Source organism: Rhinopithecus bieti, unplaced genomic scaffold (assembly GCF_001698545.2).
Source record: "Rhinopithecus bieti isolate Rb0 unplaced genomic scaffold, ASM169854v2 scaffold_18548, whole genome shotgun sequence".
Lineage (NCBI taxonomy): Eukaryota > Metazoa > Chordata > Mammalia > Primates > Cercopithecidae > Rhinopithecus > Rhinopithecus bieti.
In genome coordinates this window covers 152,501-167,408 of record NW_016809526.1, presented here as the reverse complement: position 1 = coordinate 167,408, position 14,908 = coordinate 152,501, and the positions used below count along the sequence as shown (strand labels likewise).

Sequence of the window (14,908 nt, the reverse complement as noted above, 5' to 3'; positions counted from 1 at the left end):
GTCAACAGAAGGACCAAGCCAGGATTAGAAGCTTGGAACTTCCAGCTCCGCCTCCCATTCTCTGGGAAGAAAAGTGGGGCCAGAGGTTGAGTTAATAATCAATCATGCCAGCCAGGCGTGGTGGCTCATGCCTGTAATCCCAGCACTTTGGGAGGCTGAGGCAGGTGGATCACCTGAGGTCAGGAATTTGAGACCAGCCTGGCCAACATGGTGAAACCTCACCTCTACTAAAAATACAAAAAATCAGCTGGGTGTGGCAGTGGGTGCCTGTAATTCCAGCTACTCAGGAGGCTGAGGCAAGAGACTCACTTGAACCTGGGAGGTGGAGGTTGCAGTGAGCCGAGATCACGCCACTGCACTCCAGCCTGGGCAACAAGAGCAAAACTCTGTCTCAAAGAATAATAATAATAATCATAATAATAATAATCATCATCATCATCATCATCATCGATCATGCCTATGTGATGAAACCGCTGTAAAAATCCTTGAGCTACAGGGAAAGAGATTCTGGGGTGCTGAACATGTAGGGGCACATGGGGCAGGGGGACGTGGAAGCTCTGCCCCATGCACATGTCTTCATCTGGCTCTTTATTTGCATCCTATAAACTGTGCTTTGTAATAAACTGACAGTAGTAAGCAAAGTGCTTCCCTGAGTTCTGTGAGCTGTTCCAGCAGCTTAAGTGAGCCCATGGTGGCAGTAGTAGGAAATCCCTTGATCTGACTCCAGGTAGACAGTATCACGACAGTAGGACACTCAGTCGGTGTCTGCTGCACAGCTGCCTGGTGTGTGGGGCAATCCTCCCTTCCCATGCTGTGGTCACAAAACTGTTCTGTGTTTTGCTAAGTATGGGACAGCAAAAACAGTTTAGTCTTCCCTGTCTCTCTCACTCAGCCATGGGCAGGCAGGGCAGGACCTCGCGCCCCTCTCCTCACCTGGTCCTTGGTAGGCCTGGGGGTGGCCGAAGGCAGTGTCCCAGTTGTTGGGAGTGTTTGTGTTTCTTTGGGCTCCAGCCCCCTCTGGCTGGGCCCCCCAGCCTTCTGAGCTTTCCCAGTTCCCAGATTTGGAGGCACTCCAGGCTGACCACGGGTCACTGCCACTGCCAACCTATTGAAAGGGGTAAAAAGAAAGAGGATTTTTGTGACTTTTGGAAAGCATGACTCAACTCAATAATGAACTGACATAATTGAATACAACAGGAGTGCTAAAAAAAAATTTAATAGAAGTGGACTCAAAACAACTTTACATACATAGTATTTTAATTTCCAAACATGTAGGAAAGCACAAAATCAACCTAATTTTACTGATACGAACACATTTTGCCGTATTTGCTTAGGAACTTTGAAAACAGCAACAAGGAAACTATTAGAAGCAGCTAGAGCCCTCTCTTTCTTTCTCTCCAGAAGTAACCACTACTTTTCTGAACCTGTATCCATTCCCATGTGTGTTTTCATACTTCAGCTGCACATGTACACATTCACAAACAACTGTTCTATATTTTTAAAATTGGCCTAAAGGATGTCATACTGTATCTCTTTGCAAGTTTTTTTCCCCATTCAACATTATGTTTTTGAGATTATTCATGCTGATAATGAGGACCTATTTCTAACTGCTTCATAGCAATCTGTTGTATTTTTAAGTAGGTCTTTTAATTTGAAAAGAATACATGCATAATAAAAAACTTCAAACAGAATAAAAGTATATGCAATTTGAGAAATATGCTTAAAATCTTAAGAGGCTAGTCATTCTAAGGAACTACTACTGTCAAAAGACACAAAATTACAACACATTTCGTTACAGATCTACTTGGCTTTTACTTGAGATTCATGAATCTGGGCAGTCTCCTTCCTACAGTCTAGAAGGAGCACTCCCACTGGGCATGAACAGAGCACTCGGTTTTTAAAGATGGGTTAATAAGGAAATAGAACAACAGAAAGAAAGTTGACGGTTAACACCAGTTTACTTCAGGATACCTTTTCATAATGGTTAAAGCTGAGGGGACTCCTTATTATGCTAACTCAGGTAGACTGGGATCTCCTGTTCTCGAGAAAAAATCAGTTTGTTTTGGGACCTATCTGCTTCCTTCAAATTTCAGTTTGCTATGGAGCGTCCAGCACAAGTGACTCCATTCTGGTTTGGTCTGGTGTGCTGGGGCCTAGTGCAGGAACTCTGAAACAACGGCCTACTATAATTTTTGTTTCATGCTACTAACAAATTCCTTGTACATACTTACTCAAACATCCCATGGAGAGAGATAGATCCTTTTGGTTTTTAAACATGTAAGTTGGCCTAAATTATATTATTTTTGCTTGGTACTTTTTTTTTTTCTCTTAACAGCATATAACATTCTGCAAGGTACATCAGCACATATGGACACAATATTCTTTCACATTGTCTCCATAAAATTCCATTGTATATATTTCCTACAACTTGACCAGTATATGCTGATGTTCATTTATCTTGTTTTCAGTCTTTGGGTCCTACAAATAATACAGTCATCAGAGAGACCAAAATAGACACCCCTTTATCAACTAAGATGGATCCTAAGGTTAAGGGAATAGAGCAACTTTCTAAATTACTAGGGCTAAACTCACCAAGAACAGGAGCTATCAGACCCCTCCTAACTCTGATTTACAACCCAGACCAAGACAACTCTAACCGGGCAGAGGACTGGCCTTACAAACATTTTCTTCTGACAAGCAACTGCAGGCCTTAAAGCCAGTTTCAGCAGCTCCAAGAGGCTGCGCACAAACTGTGTCTACAGTTCACCTTTACATATAAAGAGCCAAATTCCACCTCATTTTAATGCTAAAATCTCACCTCAAAGTGAACAAGGATATATGTTACATATGTTTACCCACTGCACATGCTCTTAACTCCTCTCATACATATGTATTGCTTTGCCCCAAAACTCCTAAATATATGTGACTCTAGTGTGATACAGGCCCTGTGAGGCATAAAACCCAATGTGTACCTTCATCTTCGGCACACACCAGAGAAGGTCTCTTCCCAGTCTGTAAACTGTTAACTGCCTACAACCTCTCCTTTCTATTAATCAGCCATCCTGGTGGTCCTTTAGATGAAAACTGCAATCCAAAAGGTCTCTGTGAAATTTCCAGAAGAAAAAATGCTAGGCTTAAGGAGACTGTGTATTTAGAACCGATGGATTTTGTCAAATTGCGTTTCAAAGAGAATGCAGTTACATTCCCACACTTTGACAACTGTTACACTGAGGGGTTTTGTCTTACATAGAAAGGGACTTTCATATTTTTATTTAAAAAATATTTCTCAAGATGGGCAGATCACGAGGTCAGGAGATCGAGACCATCCTGGCTAAGAGGGTGAAAACCTGTCTCTACTAAAAAAATACAAAAAACTAGCCAGGCATGGTGGCGGGCACCTGCAGTCCCAGCTACTCGGGAGGCTGAGGCAGGAGAATGGCGTGAACCTGGGAGGCGGAGCTTGCAGTGAGCCGAGATCCGGCCACTGCACTCCAGCCTGGGCAACAGAGCGAGACTCTGTCTCAAAAAAAAAAGAAAAAAAATATTTCTATCCCATAATTCCTTTGAGTAATTTTATAGTTTAATATATTAATCTTTTTTTTTTTTTTTTTTTTTTTTTTTGAGACGGGAGTTCTTCGCTCTGTCACCGCCTGGGAGTGCAGTGGCCAGAATCTCAGCTTCACTGCAAGCCCGCTCCGGGGTTCCCACACCTTCTCTGCCTCAAGCCCCTCCGAGTTAGCTGGGACTACACGGCCGCCGCCACTCGCCGGCCTTAAGTTTTTTTGTCCTTTTTAGTAGAGGACCGGGGTTTTCCACCGGTTTGCAGGGAATTGGTCTCGATCTCCTGACCCTCGTGCATCCGCCCGTCTCCGGCCTCCCAAAGGTGCTTGGATTACAGGCTTGACCCGCGCCGGCCCCTTAATATTAATCTTCCAAATAAAATTTTGGAATGGGAAATAGATGGCACCCAATTCAAAGGAATAGAATATTCCAGTAGAGAGTACACTTAGCACCTCTCAGCCCTGCCCCCACCACCCCACCCTTGAGGCAAATACAGTTTTTTGTTAGCTTTATTATTATTATTATTTTTAAACATTTAAATCTTGTATCTGTCTGGAACTAAAGTAAAACAAATAATATAGGGGCTGGGCACAGTGGCTCATGCCTGTAATCCCAGCACTTTCGGAGGCCGAGGCAGGAGGACCATCTGAGGTCAGGAGTTTGAGACCAGCCTGGCCAACATGGTGAAACCCCATCTCTACTAAAAATACAAAAATTAGCCAGGTGTAGTGGTGGGTGCCTGTAATCCCAGCTACTTGGGAGGCTGAGGCAGAAGAATCACTTGAATCCGGGAGGCAGAGATTGCAATGAGTTGAGATCATGCCACTGTGCTCCAGACTGGGCGACAGAGAGAGACTCTGTCTCAAAAAAAAAAAAAAAAAAAAAGAAAAACAAGAGAAGAGAAGAGGAGAAAAGAAAAGAAATAATCCAGGGATCCAGCTGAACATCTTGTCCTCAGTCTGTCACCCTAACACCATTTCATGAACAATCCATCTTTCCCCCATGATTTGAAATGTCACCTTCACCGCATATCAGATTTGGGTCTAAAGCTGGACTCTCTTGTTTCTTAGTGATCTATTTTGTACTAGTACCACACTTTCACAGAAAAACTATCAATACTTTAGCATAACATCTCTTAGTTGTTTATTTTTATGTATAAACTTTAGCATCAGCTTAATATTTAAAACAATCTGAACTTTTACATTAGAATGTTGAGTTAAAATACTGATTTTCATTTGAATCGCTGTTTATTGAATTCATAGAAAATGATTAAAATTATTCACGCCTTTCACTCCACAGTTTCAGTACTAAATCCATTTCACAGCATGAAATAGCATGTCTTCCCCTTTATTTGAGTCTTACACACACACACACAAATGGTGGTAGTTAAAAAAAGAAATCTATTTGCAAGAAAATTATCCACCCTGTCTAATATAGCCCCTAATGTTGTAGGACACCCTAGTGGCTGGTCTGTTTTGACTCTTCACCAACCGACACATGGGGCAGACAGCTGGCTGTCACGTGCCAGGTGCATCAGAAACAGACCATATGCTTTTCATGTGGAAGTATGATGTCATTCTACTGCCCTATATACCTCTAAGGAAAAAACTGAAGTTACTTGTGATTTTACTCTATGTTAAATACTAACAGGAGAAAGATGTTTCATCCACAAGACTGTGACTTCTCAAACACACAGCTTACAAGGTGACATTCGGCTTCGGGATGGACTCTCAGATGACCCCAGTGGACGTTGGAAATGAAGGCGATCATGCTGAGGACCTGGCAGTCATACTTCAGCTATGAGAAACCCTTCCTTCTACGGTTTTCTTTAAGGGAATGTAGTTTTATTCTCCTATTTTATGTAGCAATATATTCTGTGTCCTCCAAACTCTTAAGTTACAAGGTTTTGTTTTTCAAATAAGAACTTGAAAAAGTACCAAAGTTTGGGACACTAAGGACAGACTATCATTGGTATAGCAGCCTCAGCCTGGTTTCCATCAAGGACCAGCTGTGAAATGGAGGGGCTCGGAGGGCCACAGTCAGGAGCCTAGCGAGTTGGAATTCCGTTAACAGCTCTACCTCTGGCTCGCTGTGTAATCTCGGGCTAGAGTTCAGAAGTGAGCGGCCTGGATTCAGAAGACTGCCAGAAGCTAAGTGAGGTACACCGCAAAGGAACACAGGACTGTGAGCTAGTACAGAAGAGTGAATATTCGCTGGGTCCTTCCAGAAGACGGTTCGGTCTTAGCAAACTGGCCAGGAAGGATTTTCATCAAGATGGAGGAAAGACCTGGAGGTGAACTATTCATAGCAACTGTCCTCAGAAAATTAAAATCCATTTAATTAGGGCAGAAACAAATAATAATTCTTTGAAAATCACTTGGTTAATACTTCATAGGTGTGTAATAACTGTCATACTAGTTGGCTATGTATACGATCTTAGCTCTCTACCTAGGTTATGAAATCTTTGTGGGTATGTTTATTTCTATCTCTTTGGTTTTTTTTTTTTTCCTGGAACATTATCTTGTTTCAACCCAACTCCTGCTGATAAGACGTTTCTCAAAACCCTACCAACTAGAGATCTTTCCTGCAGCCTCCGTCATGGCCCTTGGACTCACTCCCTCAGCAGATGGCCTTTTACTCCCCTGGCAGGTCCCTTCCCCTCTTATCTGTAACCAGTCACCGGCTTTCTCTCTGAACCCATCCTTCCCATACATTGGTCTCTGACTTCTTTGCTCTCAACCCCCAAATCCCTTTGGTAGTTCCCTAACTACAGACATCTTGTCACGGTAAAACCTATCCTGCTCCTGGGCTGAGGTTTCCATCCTGCGGCACCTCTCTGTCCTTTCCTTCCACCTTTCCCTCCTCTTCCTTTCTACTGAGCAGCATCTTCATCCTCTTTCTCTTCCCACCCCTTATTTCGTGAAGCTCTTCCTGACTTAACTGTCCATCATGGGTAATCAAAATCCCTTCGTTAGCACTCACTGCCCCTGGATTCAACTCCAAGCTTCCTGGGACTCAACCAAGAGTCTCTTCAGTGCAGGTCCCAACTTTGCCTCATGTGGCATTCCCCATTCTCCCTACCTGCCACTAACCTTCACTCTGGAGCTTTGAACTTCACACATTTCCCCAAACTTTTCCACATCTCTGCTGTTACTCACACTATACTGTACTCTATCTGCACACCTCATATTCCTCAATTTAGCAAAGTCCTACCCCATTAAAAGGGCTCTGGCCTTCCCACAGCCTGCTGGCTGACATCTAGTCACCTCCTTTTACTTTCTTCATTATTTGCAAATTAGATGGTCAGTACCACCAGTGAATCGGGGGATAGCTCTGTCTTACCTGGAGAATGTTTCCCCCAAAAGATTCTCCAAATGCCTTGTATAAAGTGGCAAGGACTCAAATATTTTAAACGTGATGTTCTTGATCATTTGTATGAAATACACCTTACTCTTTGTCAGACCTCTAACCTTCATAACATGATCACCAAAAGGAGGAAATCAGATTTGTCTTATGTATACTCGTCTTTTTGAAAAAGTTAACTTGTGGTGGATCGCAGAATAAGTGATTTTCAGTATGTGACTACAGAAAAAATGATTTTTGGCTGGGTGTGGCAGCTCACACCTGTAATCCCAACATTTTGGGAGGCCAAGGCAGAAGGATCACTTGAGGTCAGGAGTTCAAGACCAGCCTGGCCAACATGGTGAAACCCCATCTCTATTAAAAATACAAAAATTAGCGGGGTGTAGTGGCAGGAGCCTATAATCCCAGCTACTTGGGAGGCTGAAGCAGGAGAATCGCTTGAACCTGGAAGGTGGAGGTTGCAGTGAGCTGAGATCACACCACCGCACTCCAGCCTGGGCGACAGAGTGAGACTCTGTCTCAAAAAAAAACAACAAAAGAGAAAGAATGAAAAAAAGAATTTTTAGCATGTGACACTATGAGTACTCTTAAAATAACAGTGTCTGAGTTCTGAAAGTGGAATCAGCTCACCATAGAAAAGCTGGACGATACAGACAGGCACAAGAGATGGAGGGATGGGCAAATATGAGAGAAAGCAGGAGCTGTAAAATGAGAATAGTAATATCCAGAAGGTGGGTATATGATTATTCACTATGAAATTCATTTAACTTTTCTACGCTTGAAATTTTAACAAACATTGGAAAATGCAACAAACAAAATTGACATATACAATCACTCTTGTCTGAGCTCCATCAGAAGGACACAGAGAGAAGGGCTGTGTCTATCAGGGTATGCTGCCATCTCCTGCTGCCCGTGAACGTGGGGCTCTGGGTAAACGTTTCGTAAATTAAGTATCTGTTGAATGAATACACTCCTAAAGCATGTTTGCTTGGGTCTCTGGGACATATTTAAATCTATGTAATCACCACAGGTAGATGATTATGTCTGACTCTCTTCCTAACTCCCGCCCCAACTAAATCAAATGCTTCTTTAGGGACAGGAGCAATATACTAACAAATTTGCTGGTTTAATGTTCTAAATTTAAAAGCTATCCCCTCTTCATAATGCAAATACAGAAATACATTTACGCAGGCTTTACATTGGGAGACTTATTTAAACACATTCACTCAAAAGATTTACAGCATTAGCTAAATTTCTTCAGAAAGTAGCCTGGCTTGTACTTGACTGCAGAGCCACTGGACCACAGAACAGACTGAGAATGGCCACGAGGGGTGCGGGAGATGGACATGCACACCTGTGATGGTGCCGTGTGGTGAGTGTAGGAAAGCTGCACATAGTATAAATATACAATATGGGATAAAAAGGGGCAAGACGAATCCTGGTACACTAGGTGGAATTTAACTCCCTTTAGGAAGCTGTTGGAATTGACTCAAGTAATCATTACACCACATGGGTAAAGTGGTTAAGAACTTTAAGGCTTAAAGCCTACTATCTGGGTTTGAATCCCAGCTTTATCACTTACCACTAGCTGAGTGGCCTTGGGCAATTTACTTAGCTCTCTTAGTCCCCACACTTATGTAAGGGGTATAACATTATCCTCCTGTAAGGATTAATTGACATAATGCACACAAAGCATCTAACACAACACCTGGAACATAGTATGCATTCGGTAGAGGTTATCTTAATAAGTGAGGGCTCAACTAAAATATAAAGAAAATAATAAAGAGTAGCATTTCTTTGAGTAAATCCCCATCTAAGTAAAATACCTATTAGTTTATGCTATGCAGGAAAAGATCAGACAGTTATATTTACAAATGGCTGCACAGCCAGGTCATATTAATAGACTTTTAATTGAAGAGATAACAGGCTTAAGATATCTTCTATTCCAGTCAACGTTCTGTTCCCTTCAGACATGTAAAAGAGGAAGAAGACAGAAATATTTTTACCGTAAAGGTCAACAACGGCAACTCCTAATTCTTGGGACTTTCGGCACAAATATTTTCTGTTGCCACATGCTGAGATCTTGACTTTTTTCAAAACCTAAGCTTTACTGTAACAAACTAGGCTACAATGATCTGGTTGAAGGATCCTTTGGTATCTGACTTTTTTTTTTTTTTTTTTTGAGACAGGGTCTTGCTTTGTCACCCAGGCCGGAGTGCAGTGGTGCGATCTCAGCTCACTGCAACCTCTGCCTCTCAGGTTCAAACAATTCTCCTGCCTCAGCCTCCCAAGTAGCTGGGATTACAGGTGTGCACAACCACACCCGGCTAATTTTTGTATTTTTAGTAGAGATGGGTTTTGCCATGTTGGCCAGGCTGGTCTCGAACTCCTGACCTCAGGTAATTCGCCTGCCTCTGCCTCCCAAAGTGCTGGGATTACAGGCATGAGCCACTGCGCCTGATGTCTCTGACATTTTTGTTCTCCATCCCCACAACCCCTTTGGTCTCTCAACTGCAGACATTTGGTCATGCAATAATCCCCTCAGCTCCTTCACTCAGGTTTCCAATGCTGAGATGCCTCTTCTGTTTCTTTCTTTACACCTTCCTTTCCTCTCGAATTTCTATAGGACAATGTCTTCATTCTCCTCTTCTTTTCCCTTTCTCCATGGTACCACACTCCTCACAGTCAACCACAGAGTTAAAGACCTTTCATGAGATCTCACTGCCCGTGGGATAAATTCATCAATCAAGCCTCCTCTAAGAGGCCTCCATGGTGTAAAACCCCATGATCTTTCCAGTGCCTACATACTCCACATCCCATGTCACCACGCCCCACGAAGAGCTCCTGTAAGACACTTTAACTGACACAATCACCTCACTTGGGAGAACAATATGACTTTTAGGGTTTATTAAATGTTTATTTCCTCTTGTGTTCAAGTTTGAAATTTACCTTATTTATGGAAGAAGGAGAAGGAGAAGGAGAAGAAGGTGGTGACTGGCTGAGACTTTCGACACAACCAATCTGAGCCAAAATATCCACCTTAAAATAAAAAAGGTGTTCAGTGAACAAGAGTGATAGAGCAGGTCAAAGTTTTTAACCAAAACCAGCACATTCATGGCAGGACCAAATTCTCCAGAAAACTCTAGCATGCCACTCACTCACAAACATTACATGCAAAAAGCCCCAATTGTGTAGCAATGGGTTATCTTCAATGCATTATATTTTCTAAAGTCTGTTGTTTGGTATCACAGTACAGTATTACTGAAGCCCTAAAAATAACTATAAGCAGCACAGAAAGAATGGAACAAGTATCAGGCAAGTCATACAGTCAGAGAAACAAACTCCAGAGGAAAAAACAGAAATAGCCAAGTTGTAAAAAATGTTAATATTCTGAACCTTTTGCTTTCAGAGGCATTAGACATGTATGTGAGAGAGTCCAGACAAAATGAGCAAAGCCACCTAGTCAACTCGAAGCTGACCACAGAGCCACAAGTGAGTCCTACCAATCGCAGCTGTGAAGGACACAACAGCCCAGCTGGTCTGTGAACTCAGGAGCAAAGGCCAATGTCTCCCGATGTGTGCTCTTAGGGGTCTAACTGGCCTACAGTACAGCATCTTGTGAGAAGAGGTAACTGACACGCTTCCATGAAGCCAATCAATGGGTAAACTGCAGCAGATGTGTTAAGAGGACCACTTTGGAGCCCAACTTCCAGGCTTCAAATCCCAGTTCCACAACTGTCCAATAGGGAAGTCAGTACTAAGAACATTTATATAGTGGATGACAGTGTCCTTTACAGGGGCAACTCTCTTGTGAAGTAAGTGGTGGTATTATTCTCACCTGAGAGATGAAAATAAACTTGGAGTTGAAAATCAGTTAATAAGCAAAGCAGACAACAAAGATGGAGTAACAGGGACCCAGTTCATGCTCCAATTGAAAACTAAAAATATGATGAAATATAGGAAACTGTGTTCAAATCACTGGATACCAGGTAGTGAAGAAGTGATCCTGAGATACGGGAAACAGACAGAGTAAGCCTACAAGTGCCCGACCACTGTGTGGAGAGACTCTCCAGGCCACAGAGCAGGCATGGAAAACCCACACAAAGCTCGGCGGTCTCTGTGGTGGGAGGAGACAGAGTCTGGGGAAGACAGAGACGCACAGAGAGAGCTCTGGAGACTGCAGAGGGCATTGCAGATCTGCACCGATCAGCCTGTCACGTGAGGGGGCTACCCAAGGTCAGTGAAAGACACACATGAAAAAATCAAGAGTGCAATCCCTCACACAGGGCTATTCCCACCGGCCCAAATGGAAATCTTCGTGATTCACGGGGCATCGGGTACAATACTACAAAGGATTTGTTTCAGGACAGGGGCAAAAATATCCCTAAGTTAAATGTTGCTCTGGGCTTAAAAATAAAACCTGAAATAATCAGACTATTTCAAAGTAACTTAGGTGCATCCCAGAACAAGGTTCAAAAATGTTTATGGGAAGGTAAAAATGTCCAGCGTATAGCAAGGTGAAAACTGCAATGTCTGGCATCCAATCATAATTTACCAGGCATGAAAAGAAGGAAAATATGACCCAGAACGAAGAGAAAAATGAAGCTGATGCAGTACTGACAGAGATGAAAGAAGTAGCGCTATTTAAGAGCAAGAGAGGTTTCAAATATCATTGAGGTAGAAGAAGAGCTTGAATGGGCTTCCAAAAGGTGATAACTTTAAGCACAAAGAAAAAAAACAAAACACATCATTAAATCAATGTAAATCCATGCATCCATGCTACTATCAGAAAAAAGACAGGAATGCTTTCTTCACTGGTCACTATTTGTAGTAGCTATAAAACAACTTCTTACTTTGAAACCTGGCAATTAAGGAGAGGTGGAATTAGCCATCTATCCTGAATTTGAAATTGAAATTAGACATAATTAACTAGCTCCAGCTGATACAAGAAAGTCGTACTTTCTAGATGAAACCAACTCAGTAAGTGTGGAAGAAGTAACATTACTGATTCTGGCAAGGATTACCAACTGGTGGTAAACCATTACCATTTATATACAATTTATATCTGTATGTTTGTGTGTATACCCATGTTCACACAGAGAAAATAAGACAGACACCTAGTGTAAAGAGTAGTGACTGTGGAAATGGGATACTTTTCTTTCTGGTAGTCTGAATTTTCTACAATGCATATGTACTGCTTCTGTAATAATAAAATAAAAGGTTACTTTACTAACTGTTTTTAAAGACAGGATGCTAATTAGCAACTGCTCACCACAAAAATAGTAGTTTCTGGTTTTGCTATATTTTTTTATGTTGTTGTATTCTGCTCCTCATATGACATCCCGGGGGAACTGGGACCAGTAAGAAACAAACCCTTACTTCTGACGACAACAAGCAGAAAGTAGGGCAGACGCTTGTTTGGATGACATGGTTAGACCTGACTCAGTTCACTGGTTTCCTAGTAAGCAGCTAAGACATGGCCAAGAGGAAGGGCTCTCACTGCAGAGACCATGAGAATAGCAAATGTGGCATGGCAGAGATGGGCAATGGCACCACGACTTCTATCTATCTGCACCGTAACCACATCAGGCCTTGCAGGAGGGCTGGGTTTCAGAATTAATGAAAATGGTAACTTACATTTACTTAAAGTTGCTTTCTGTTTGGCTTTCTACCAAATGTGTACAAAGGGTATATGAAAGCTCAAAACATACTGTGAGTGGTCGCAGCTCTTACGGCCCACCTAATTCCTCCAGTAGACACCAAACGTCCACCACAGGTCAACACAGATCATCCCATCTGGTAAGTCCACCAGTTAAGGGGAGTTCCCAATCACAGGCTAACTACTCTCTATGTTATGATCTTGGGATGGGGCCCTGGAGGCATTCAGGGGTCCGCCTATCACCACATAAGGAATTCCTCACTGTGCCTGTCACATCCTTCCACAGCGCCTGTGATGATGTCACCTGGCTTATCGTGCCACGGCCCATCTTATGACTATACCACATGCAACTGTGTTAGGAAGTAGGAATAGAAAGCAAGTAATATCTGATTCTTAAACCGGAGAACATCTCAACCAGAATTTCTGACAAAAATTTAACTCTTTTCCTCAAAAGGGCCTGAAGAGGTGACAATATTCTCTTACACACAAAAAATTAACCACCTTGGCTCAAAATATGGAAGAATTTGACAGGTTTCCCGTTTCGTTCTTTATAGATCCTTGGCTCAAAGGACATGATCTAATTCTACAGATGAACCTGTACTGACGTTAGAAAATCACTGATGGAACATAAAACTTGCACATTGTTTTAAAAACGAAAGTAGATCACAACAACAGACTCAGTCTATTTATAGCCAGTCATATCAATATTACTGATTGGGAATTACCAAAAGAGGTGAAATTATTTAACATATCCTTTGTTAAGTCACATTCTGAACCTACAGGATATCAATTTCAGGTGTTTATTTATTTATTTATTTATTTATTTATTTATTTATTTATTTTGAGACGGAGTCTCGCTCTGTCGTCCAGGCTGGAGTGCAGTGGCGCGATCTGGGCTCACTGCAAGCTCTGCCTCCTGGGTTCATGCCATTCTCCTGCCTCAGCCTCCCGAGTAGCTGAGACTACAGGTGCCCACCACTACGCCCAGCTAATTTTTTGTATTTTCAGTAGAGACGGGGTTTCACTGTGTTAGCCAGGATGGTCTCGATCTCCTGACCTCGTGATCCACCCGCCTCGGCCTCCCAAAGTGCTGGGATTACAGGCGTGAGCCACTGCGCCCGGCCCAGGTGTTTATTTTTTAAACAAAGAGAATTAAAACAACAGAAGTTTCCTTAAAGTAAATGGATATTTGTATTAGCTTGGAGAGTCTACTTATTCGGATAGCTCAAAGTCCTAAAATAGGCAGCTTTGAGTACAGAATAGGATGGCGCTACAATTAGCAAATAGTTTGCTTCCAGACAGACCTAAGAGAAGCCCATGTGAAATAAGCTTTTACCCTGTTCTGATGACAGGATGGATGTATAACAATGCTGGCTGGTCCTTCAGCACTGCAGTTTTAAGGTTAAAAAAAAAAAAACTTTGCTTTAATAGTCTGTTTCCAGTTAGACAAAACAAACAAAAACCACCCTACATAACAAACTTCACCAGCGTGTATTTTTGAAAGTTCCTGAGATGAACAAAGCTGTCTTATAGATGTCAGGGATCTGTGATAAAGCACAGAAGGTTGGTATTGGCAGCCTCATGCAGTTTTGAAGAAGATGTCCATATATCCTCTAACACTGGTATACGATCTTCCTTAAAAAGCCCTATTACCAACTAAAAAGAATTCATACAGGGGGTGGGAGTGAGAGTGAAGAGATGGAGAGAACCTTTTCAATAAAGTTCTGTAAAGAGAAAGTCTCAATAAGTAATTATGAGATGTCTAAGGCATAAGACTTATGTGAGTGAAATTATATTATATATTAATGAAAATATAAGCACATCTAATACTGAACCTTTGCGAAGCTTTATCAATTTATTTTTAAATGGACTACAAAAAAAGACCTAAAATGGCCTAAATATAGACTTTTGAGAATTAAGAAAGCAAAAGGTAGTTCCAACATAAAATTACCATTGCCTTCCTCATCCTGTAACCAATAAAAATTTCTTTGTAACAAATATAATTACATGGAAAATCTCTGAATAGAAAAATGTTGTATCCTTAAATACCACTTAACTTCAAGCATTTGTTTAATATCCAAACTGTTTTAAAAAAATAACAATGCCAGAGGATTTTCTGTAAGAGAATCTTTCTGCTTTTGATTGGGTAGCCCGTCAGATGGGAGAATGACAGGCCAGTGACGGGACAGCTCCTAGTTCTGTGGTCAGTGTTAAGAACACAAACTTCTCCAAGGCAGGGATTCAGGAAATCTGTAAGTCTCTTCATATCTTACATTGTAAAGTACCTTTTTTATATTTATATTTATATTTTATATTTAATATTTA

The 14,908-nt window shown here is 41.8% G+C and overlaps 1 protein-coding gene across 1 annotated transcript in view; it reads right to left on the bottom strand.

Moving 5' to 3' along the window:
- SNX9 (sorting nexin 9) overlaps positions 1–14,908 on the bottom strand; it is a 130,067-nt gene that overhangs the window by 51,073 nt on the left and 64,086 nt on the right. The window contains 1 exon segment of the mRNA XM_017889651.1: positions 934–1,105. Coding sequence (XP_017745140.1) covers positions 934–1,105 — 172 coding nt within the window.